Below are 9,577 nucleotides of genomic sequence, written 5' to 3' on the forward strand. Positions count from 1 at the left end.
CAGTAAGATGTAGTAACAGACAGGGCCCCAGCAAGAAGGGGCGGCTCGGCCACTAAGCGAACGTCTCCAGACGCCCTGCTGACATGGAAAGCTCTCTGGGTGTGTTAAGAGGAAAATGAAATAGAAAGACAGAGGGTCATTATGGCGAGCAGCTGGAGCCTGGTGGGGAAGATGGAGCTAACCATGGCCCAGCCTGCAGTCCCTGCACTTCCAGAGGCTGAGGTGGGAGGATCACTTGAGCTGGGAGGTCGCAGAGGCTGCAATGGGCTATTATTGCACCACTGCACTCCAGCCTGGATGAAAGAGCAAGACCTTATCTGCAGTGAAACAAAAGGGCCGGGCGCGGGGGCTCATGCCTGTCATCCCAGCACTTTGGGAGGCCGAGGTGGGCAGATCACGAGGTCAGGAGTTCGAGACCAGCCTGGCCAATATGGTGAAACCCCGTCTCTACTAAAAATACAAAAATTAGCCGGGTGTGGTGGCAGATGCCTGTGTCCCAGCTACTCAGGAGGCTGAGGCAGGAGAATCCCTTGAACCTGGGAGTTGGAGGTTGCAGTGAGCCGAGATCGCACCACTGTGCTCCAGCCTGGGTGACAGAGTGAGACTCCGGCTCAAAAAAAAAAAAAAAGAAGAAGAAGAAGGAAAAGAAAGAACTAGAATGTGAGGAAGAGACTCACGTCTTGCCCTCCTGCCCCCTTGCCCTGGCTCTGCCGCCACCTGGTGGCAGCTCACTCCAGTGATGCCCAAGACATTCTATTGACCATTTTATTTTAAATTTATTTATTTATTTATTTATTTATTTATTTTGAGGCGGAGTCTCGCTTTGTCGCCCAGGCTGGAGTGCAGTGGCGTGATCTAGGCTCACTATAGCCCCCACCTCCCAGGCTCAAGCAATTCTCCTGCCTCAGTCTCCCACATCCCATGACACCTGGCTAATTTTTATTTATTTATTGCTTTTTTTTTAAATAAAAGACGGGGTTTCACCATGTTGGTCAGGCTGGTCTCGAACTCCCGACCTCAGGTGATCTGCCCACCTTGGCCTCCAAAGTGCTTGGATTACAGGTGTGAGCCACCACGCCTGGCCTAATTTTTTAATACTTATAGTAGAGATGGGGTTTCACCATGTTGCCAGGCTGCTCTCGAACTCCTGACCTCAGGTGATCTGCCAGCCTCGGCCTCCCAAAGTGTTGGGATTACAGGCATGAGCCACCAGGCCTGGCTCAGACATTGTATTTTATTTTATTTTATTTATTTATTTATTTATTTTTTTGAGACGGAGTTTTGCTCTTGTTACCCAGGCTGGAGTGCAATGGCGCGATCTCGGCTCACCGCAACCTCCGCCTCCTGGGTTCAGGCAATTCTCCTGCCTCAGCCTCCTGAGTAGCTGGGATTACAGGCACGCGCCACCACGCCCAGCTAATTTTTTGTATTAGTAGAGACGGGGTTTCACCACGTTGACCAGGATGGTCTCGATCTCTTGACCTCGTGATCCACCCGCCTCGGCCTCCCAAAGTGCTGGGATTACAGGCTTGAGCCACCGCGCCCGGCCCTTTATTTATTTATTTTAATAGAGGCAGGGTCTTGCTATGGTACCCAGGCTGCTCTGAAACTCCTGAGCTCAAGTGATCCACCTGCCTCGACCTCCCAAAGTGCCAGGATTACAGGCGTGAGCCATCGCGTCCGGCCTACTGACCATTTTCCACACCCAATCACACAGCCGAGAAACCTCACACACAGTCTACAAGACAGAGGGATGTTTATTGTTCCAGCTGCTGGAGGGTGCACCTGTGTGCGGCTGCGCTGGCCCGGGCCGAGCTTCTCACTGGGTCCTGCCGGCCGGGTCCTGGGGGCGGGGGCGGGGGTGGTCCTCGGAGCGTCGGATGATGGAGTCGATCCAGTCTGCAAACTGAGCCACCGGAGCAAAGAAGTCGGGGTAGAACCCGGAGCCGCAGCCTCCCCGGATGAAGGAATCAATTCCCTGGATTAGCCCATTGCAGACCAAGGGGCCGCCGGAGTCCCCCTGTGGAGGCAGACAAGGTGTGGAAGCTGGGCCGTGCTTCCTGCCGCCCACCCGCTGCCCGGCGGGGTTGGGAAGCCCCTCCTAGGGTCCGGTGCCAGGAGTGGGTGGGGAGCAGAGGGACACCCAGGGCACCTACGAAGCAGATGCCGGCCCTCCGGCGTCTCACGAGCGTGCAGACATTGCTGCGGCGGCAGCGGGACGTCACGACCGTCACATTGAGCTCCTGCAGGACGTGGGCAATGGGACTGCGGGTGCCCCGCTGGCCCCAGCCCATGGCCAGGCACCGTGCCCCGTCGTCCGGGCCTTGGTTCTGGGCTGGCAGCCGGGCCACCTGGACGTTGGTGTTGATGGTGGCCGACCCATTGAGCTGTGGTAGGGAGCGGGGGGACGGGGACAGATCACCAGCGCGTCACGTGGGGCAGTGATGACGACCTTCCCCATTCCGAGCCTCAGTTTCCTCATCTCAGACTCCACTGTGGTTCTGGGATCCTGCAGAGCAGGACACCCACCCTTCAATCTGCTCCCCAACCCGAGCCTCAGTTTCCCCATCTATAGAGTGGGAGCAGCTACCAAGGCTCAGGTGTTGAAGGTTGTCCCTGGATGTAGCTTGAGTGCAGGAAGCAGTAGGTGCTCAATTAATAAAAAAAAACTATGGCTGGGCACGGTGGCTCATGCTTGTAAGCCCAGCACTTTAGGAGGCTGAGGCAGGAGGATCACTTGAGGCCGGGAGTTCAATACCAGCTTAGGCCACGTGGCAAAACCCCATGTCTACAAAATAAAAATAAAATGCCAGGGGCAGTGGCTCATGGCTGTAATCCCAGTACTCAGAGAAGCCAAGGTGGGAGGATCAGTTGAGGTCAGGAGTTCGAGACCATCCTGGCCAACATGGTGAAACCCCGTCTCTACTAAAAATATACAAAAATTAGCTGGGTGTGGTGGCCCTTGCCTATAGTCCCAGCTACTTAGGAGGCTGAGGCAGGAGAACAGCTTGAACCCGGGAGGCAGAGGTTGCAGTGAGCCGAGATCATGCCACTGCACTCCAGCCTGGATGACAGAGTGAGACTCCCTCTCACAGGAAAAAAAAAAATTAGCCATGTGACCACGAAGTGCCTCATGCCTGTAATCCCAGCACTCTGGAGGCGAAGGGGAGCAGATCACCTGAGATCAAGAGTTCAAGACCAGCCCAACCAACATGGTGAAACCCCCATCTCTATTAAAAATTCCAAAACTTAGCCAGGCATGGTGGCAGCCACCTGTAATCTGAGCTACCTGGGAGGCAGAGGCTTGAACCTGGGAGGCGGAGGCTGCAGTGAGCAGAGATCACACTGCTGTATTCCAGCCTGGGCGACAGAGTAACACTCCATCTCAAAAAAAAAAAAAAAATCAGCCGGAAGTGGTGGCGTGCACCTGTGGTTCCAGCTACCCTAGAGGCCAAGGTGAGAGGATCGTTTGAGCCCAGGAGGTGGAGGCTGCAGTGAGCCACCATCGCGTCACTGCACTGGGTGACAGCTGTGGGAACACTGACTATCAGACTCTCCTTCTAACCCTCAGGGAGAATCATCATAACTGTGAGCCGGGGACAGGGATGGAAAGGAGGGGACTTCTGCCCCATTTCCCAAAGACAGAGATGGTCCCTGCCCTCGGCCACAGGGCTGGTGAATGGAGAGACGCCAAGTCGGAGTAAGTTTGTCGATTGACAGCAGATCTGTGCTTCCCTGATTTATCTCATTTAATCCCTCAACAGCCCCAGGCGGGTACTTCCCCCTTTCACAGAGGCGAATGGAGACTGAGGCGCAGAGACAGAGTGACCTTGTCCGCGACAGCCCAGCGGCCCCTGACACGCCCCTCTGTCTCCGTCTCCGCCTGCACCCTCTCCAGCCTCTGGCCTCCACCCCGGGGCCCCCACCCCGGGCATCCCTATCTCCGCCTGCACCCTCTCCAGCCTCTGGCCTCCACCCCGGGGCCCCCACCCCGGGCATCCCTGTCTCCGCCTGCACCCTCTCCAGCCTCTGGCCTCCACCCCAGGGCCCCCACCCCGGGCATCCCTGTCTCCGCCTGCACCCTCTCCAGCCTCTGGCCTCCACCCCGGGGCCCCCACCCCGGGCATCCCTTCTCCGCCCCGTCCAGCGGCACCTGGAGAAGCACTATGTCGTTGAGCAGCCTCGTGGGGTCGAAGCCGTTCTCGAAGACGCGCTGCACGGAGAAGGTCTGGCGGGTGCGCTCCTGCCGCCGCAGGTTGTGGGCGCCCAGCACCACCTGCACGGAGCGGAAGTTTCTGCAGGGGAGGGAGAGGCGGAGGTGACGGGCCGCCCTGGGGGGTCAGGGCTCAGCCCGGCCTTGTCGTCCCCAGCCCGCGATGGGCCTGATGGGGAAGGGGCTAGCGGGGTCCCTGCAGGCCCAGGATAGGCCTCCCAGCAGCCCCGGGGCCCCGGCCTCACCCCCACCCATCTCACACGCTGGGACGCGGGGGGTCCGAGCCCGGCACGTGCGCTCCTGGCTACTCACACGTCGTTCACACAGTGCGCGGCGGACATGACGAAGTTGGGCGCGATGAGGGTGGCGCCGCAGAAGTGGCCTCCGCGCCGCTGCAGGGACACCATGAAGGGCCAGGCGTGGGGCTGGGCAGGCCGGCCCCCCACAATCTCCGAGGCCAGCGCGGGGCCTGGGGACGCACAGGGTGTGGGTGCTGAGTGCCAGCCAAGGAGCCCCTCCATTCCCGGCCATGGGGCCTGTGAATCCCCCACCAGGAACCCATGGGATCAGGGCTGTTCACACGCCTGATGTTCAGATGAGGAAACTGAGGCACAGAGCGGCAAAGGGAGCTGCCCATGGTCCCCCTGCCAAGGCACAGCTGAATCTGGACTCGAACCCAAAGGGTACCCAGTGAACCCCAGGTTTGCAAACCCCAGCTCTGGGCTGCTGGTGTGTCTTTGCCACTCAGAACCTCAGTCTCTTCTCCTGGTCTCCTCGTCCCAGCTGGCACCTCCCCCGTGAGAATGTGGGGTCCGCGTGGAGAGGTGGGAGCGGACACCCAGGACAGACGGAGCAGCGGGAGGATGGACATGCAGACTCACCCCCCAGCAGCAAGGCCAGCAGGACGCGGGCGAGGAAGAGGCAGGAGAGTCGGCGGCCGAGGGTCATGGTGGGCTGGGGCTCCGGGGTCTCTGCCCCACCTTGCCAGCCCAATTTCTCTTATAGCTCTGTGCCAGGAGTCCGTTGCATTGCCCCACAGCCGGCTGGCACCCCCCACTTCCTCTCCCCTGGCACAGGGGGTTGATGAGAAGGGGGGTAAGGGGGACAAGAGGCTGGGGTAGGCTCCGGAGGGGCCGCCAGACAAAATTCAGGACTCACAATTGCATTCAAATGTCAGATAATCAACACGGTTTTGTTTATTTGGAGACCGAGCCTCGCTCTGTCTCCCAGGCTGGAGTGCAGTGGCACAATCTCGGCTCACCGCAACCTCCACCTCCCGGGTTCAAGCAGTTCTCCTGCCTCAGCCTCCTGAGTAGCTGAGATTACAGGCGCCCACCATCCCGCCCGGCTGATTTTTGCATTTTTAGTAGAGACAATGTTTCGCCATGTTGATCAGGCTGGTCTCGAACTCCTGACTCAGGGGATCCACCCACTTCAACCTCCCAAAGTGCCGGGATTACAGGTGTCAGCCATCAAGCCTGGCTAATTTTTTGTGTTTTTAGTAGAAATGGGGTTTCACTGTGTTGGCCACGCTGGTCTTGACGTTTTTTTAAATCTAAATCTGTCTCAGATGATGCCCAGGATATACTTACTGGAAATTCAAAGTTAACTGAGCATTGCTGTGTTTTTGCCAAACCTGCCAAACCTAGTCCTGAGGGGCCTTGACAGGGGTTGCCCTCGCCTGCCTCAGTTTACCCAGGGCACTGTGGTAACAGCAATGTGCAGCCGTGTCGGGCGCTCACAGTGCACCAGGCACTTCCCTGACCTTTCCCGGGGTTCCCGTTCGGGATGAGGAAACCGAAGCACATCAAGGGCCTTCCCCATGAGCCGCGAGGTTAGCCCAGGCCTCTGGGACCCACAGCCGGACGGAGATCTGGGGCTGGCTCCCTCCAGCCTTGCTCCCCGAACCTCAGGGCTCACTTCCAGGCCTGGCCTCTCTCCCTCTCCCCGGCTGTTGCTGACAAGGGGAACTCACTCTCGCCCAGGCTCACAGTCAGTCTGCAGACACCAGCTGAGGCTCTGACACCCTCTCCCGCCCTTCCACCTCGCTGAGCTCCCCGGGTGCCCTCCCGGCCCGAGCCAGGGGCTGGGTGGCCATCTGGCAGGGGTGCTGGGCAGAGAATTCCTGCCCAGGCCCCGGAGGCCGGGGCGAGGACGGTTACCCAAGCCTGAGGGCTTCCGCCTGGAGGAACCGGCAGAAGAGCCGGAGCCCCAGCTGCCGGGACGGGATTCCCAGGCTCCAGCCCCGGTTCCTCTTCCCATCACCCGCACGATGTTCCCGCTGCAACGGCCCGACCGAGGCTGTCGTAAGAGCCAACGTTCTCCTGGCTCCGGGACAACGGGTGGGGAAGGGAACCAACGGGTCCGTCTCTGGGAACAGGCGGGGCGGGGGCACCCGGGGACATGCAGGGCCTGGGCCAGGCTGGAGTCTTGACGTGTGACCACAGGCACGTGGACCCTCATGGCTCTCGGGGTAGGGGATCAGTGGCCCTGCTGTCCCAGAGCCTGGCACACAGCAGGCGCTCGATCCGTGTCTGCTCAGTCCTCAGCTTAATCAGACACACACTACCCAGTCAAGGGTTCCCACCTTGCCCTGACATCACCATCGTGCACTTAGCGCCTGCTGTATACACAGCCCTGTTTCAAGTCGGGGGGGACGTCAGGTCAAGGGAGACCATATCTTTGGGGGGCTTGGTTTCCAGCAGGGAGACCACACTTGGCTGCAGCCACATTTATTGAGCACCAGCTGTATACTGCGGGAAGAAAGTTGTCCAGGTGCCACAGCAAGAGACGGAAGACACAATCTGTCCCAGTATAATAAGTAGCTGATTACTTAGATACAGCAACGATACCAATTATAAATTCGTTATGGAAGTGACACCAGATAGATATTAGATTCAGTCACATAATCTGTTACACAATCAATCTTTTTTAAAATTAAATTTAATTAATTAATTTATTTATTTTTTGAGACGAGGTTTCACCATGTTGGTCAGGCTGGTCTCGAACTCCCGACCTCACGATCCACCCGCCTCGGCCTCCCAAAGCGCTGGAATTACAGGCATGAGCCACCGCGCCCGGCCCACAATCAATCAATCTCATTACATCATTATTCTTTATTAATCTTTAGTATTATAGGAACATGTCGTCTTATAGTATGGACTGAGACTGAAATGTAATTGGGAACTGAAGGGACATTGCGAGGAGTGATCAGGAGGCGAGAGGAATTGCCTTGCGGTACCGCCAGCTTCTGGGGAGGCGCCCGTTACTTAGCAGGCCGTGAGGGGGACTTTCCCTCTCACCGGGGAGTTCAGACAACACTCTGCTCTGCCGGCTCTTGAGGAAGGTCTGACACTAGCCAGGTCGGCCGCAGACATCCGGGGGCTTAAACCCTCTCCGTGGTGCTGTGCTCCGACGGTCACCGTCCTTGTCCACCTTCATGCTCCACTTTCCCACCCCATGCTCCCTTGTAAATTCTGAGAGGCTGTGAGAAGTAAGAATAGAGGAATCCTAAAAGCCTTTGATCTCTCTGATAAGTGATAGAAAGATACTGAGGTATGTGCCTCCCCTCCTTGCAGGCCACCTGAGAGGGAGGGGCCGTCTGTGCTGTACCCACGTGAATCCCTGAACTATACCCACGTGAATCCCTGAACTATACCCACGTGAATCCCTGAACTATACCCACGTGGCCACCTGCACTATACACCACGTGACTCCCTACACTATACTCACGTGGCCCTTTGTACTACACCCACGTGGCCCCCTGCACTGTACCCACGTGACCCCTGCAATATACCCGTGAACCCTGTGCTGTACCCACGTGACCCCCCAGTACTTACCCACGTGACCCCCTGTACTATACCCACGTGCCCACCCCCCCTACTGTACACATGTGACTCCCTGCACTATACTCACGTGGCCCTTTGTACTACACCCACGTGACCCCCTGTACTATACCCACGTGGCCCCCTGTACTGTACCCATGTGACCCCTGCAATATACCCACGTGACCCCTGTCCTGTACCCACGTGACCCCCTGTACTTACCCACGTGGCCCCCTGTACTTACCCACGTGGCCCCTGAACTGTACCCACGTGACCCCTGTACTATACCCACGTGGCCTCTTGTACTATACTCACGTGACCCCCTGTACTTACCCACATGGCCCCCTGCACTGTACCCACGTGGCCCCCTGCACTGTACCCACGTGACCCCTGCACTGTACCCACGTGACCCCCTGCACTGTACCCACGTGGCCCCCTGCACTGTACCCACGTGACCCCCTGAACTGTGCCCACGTGAGCCCCTGTACTGTACCCACGTGACTCCCTGTACTGTACCCACGTGGCCCCTGCACTGTACTCACGTGGCCCCCTGTACTGTACCCACGTGGCCCCCTGAGCTGTACCCACGTGACCCCCTGAACTGTGCCCACGTGAGCCCCTGTACTGTACCCACGTGACCCCCTGCACTGTACCCACGTGACCCCCTGAACTGTGCCCACGTGAGCCCCTGTACTGTACCCACGTGACCCCCTGCACTGTACCCACGTGACCCCCTGCACTGTACCCACATGACCCCCTGTACTGTACCCACGTGGCCCCCTGTACTGTACCCACGTGGCCCCCTGAGCTGTACCCACGTGGCCGCCCAGTATTGTAAGAACGCGATTTGCTTGACCCCTACCAATCACGTCAGATGAGTCACTCTCCGGCCCTGCCTCCCTGCCTTGTATACAATAAATATCAGCGCGTCCAGGCATTCGGGCCACTGCTGGACTCTGCCCCTTGGAAGCAGTGGCGCCCCGAGCCCAGCTGCATTCTTATCTCTGTGTCTTGTGTCTTTCTTTTCTACGATCTCTCGTCCCCGCACACAAAAGAGCACCCACCACACCCTGCGGGGCTGGACCCTGCCGGATGCTACACTCACACATGCAGTGACGGTTATGCATGCGGACGCCGGCTTCATACCCCGGCTCTGGTGTGGCCATTTGGACACTGTTTAACTTCAGGCCACTCAAGTAAACTCTCTGTGACTTAGTTTCCTCCTCTGTAAAATTATAATCTTAGGATCCATCATGTAAACTTGTCACGAAGGTCAAATAAATTACGTTCGTAAAGTTCTTAGCTTAGAAAGTGTTGTCTGGCCGGGCACGGTGGCTCACGCCTGTAATCTCAGCATTTTGGGAGGCTGAGGCCGGCAGATCACGAGGTCAGGAGTTGGAGACCAGCCTGGCCAACATGGTGAAACTCCGTCTCTACTAAAAACAAAAAAATTAGCAGGTGTGGTGGCGGGCATCTGTAATCCCAGCTACTTGGGAGGCTGAGGCAGGAGTGAATCTCTTGAACCTGGGAGGTGGAGGTT

General features: G+C 57.9%; 1 protein-coding gene across 1 annotated transcript; it reads right to left on the reverse strand.

Moving 5' to 3' along the window:
• Positions 1 to 1,739: 1,739 nt before the first annotated feature.
• LOC105706144 (neutrophil elastase) lies at positions 1,740 to 5,176 on the reverse strand. The gene is made up of 5 exons (XM_012436313.1): positions 5,095 to 5,176; positions 4,526 to 4,682; positions 4,154 to 4,295; positions 2,157 to 2,387; positions 1,740 to 2,020 (listed from the first exon to the last, which is right to left on the reverse strand). The coding sequence occupies exons 1-5, from the start codon at positions 5,159 to 5,161 to the stop codon at positions 1,820 to 1,822; spliced, it is 798 nt and encodes a 265-aa protein (XP_012291736.1). The 5' UTR covers positions 5,162 to 5,176; the 3' UTR covers positions 1,740 to 1,819.
• Between the last annotated feature and the right edge of the window lie 4,401 nt (positions 5,177 to 9,577).

This window comes from Aotus nancymaae, unplaced genomic scaffold (genome assembly GCF_030222135.1).
Source record: "Aotus nancymaae isolate 86718 unplaced genomic scaffold, 86718_ANA_hifiasm-v0.15.2.pri h1tg000124l, whole genome shotgun sequence".
Taxonomy (NCBI): Eukaryota; Metazoa; Chordata; class Mammalia; order Primates; family Aotidae; genus Aotus; species Aotus nancymaae.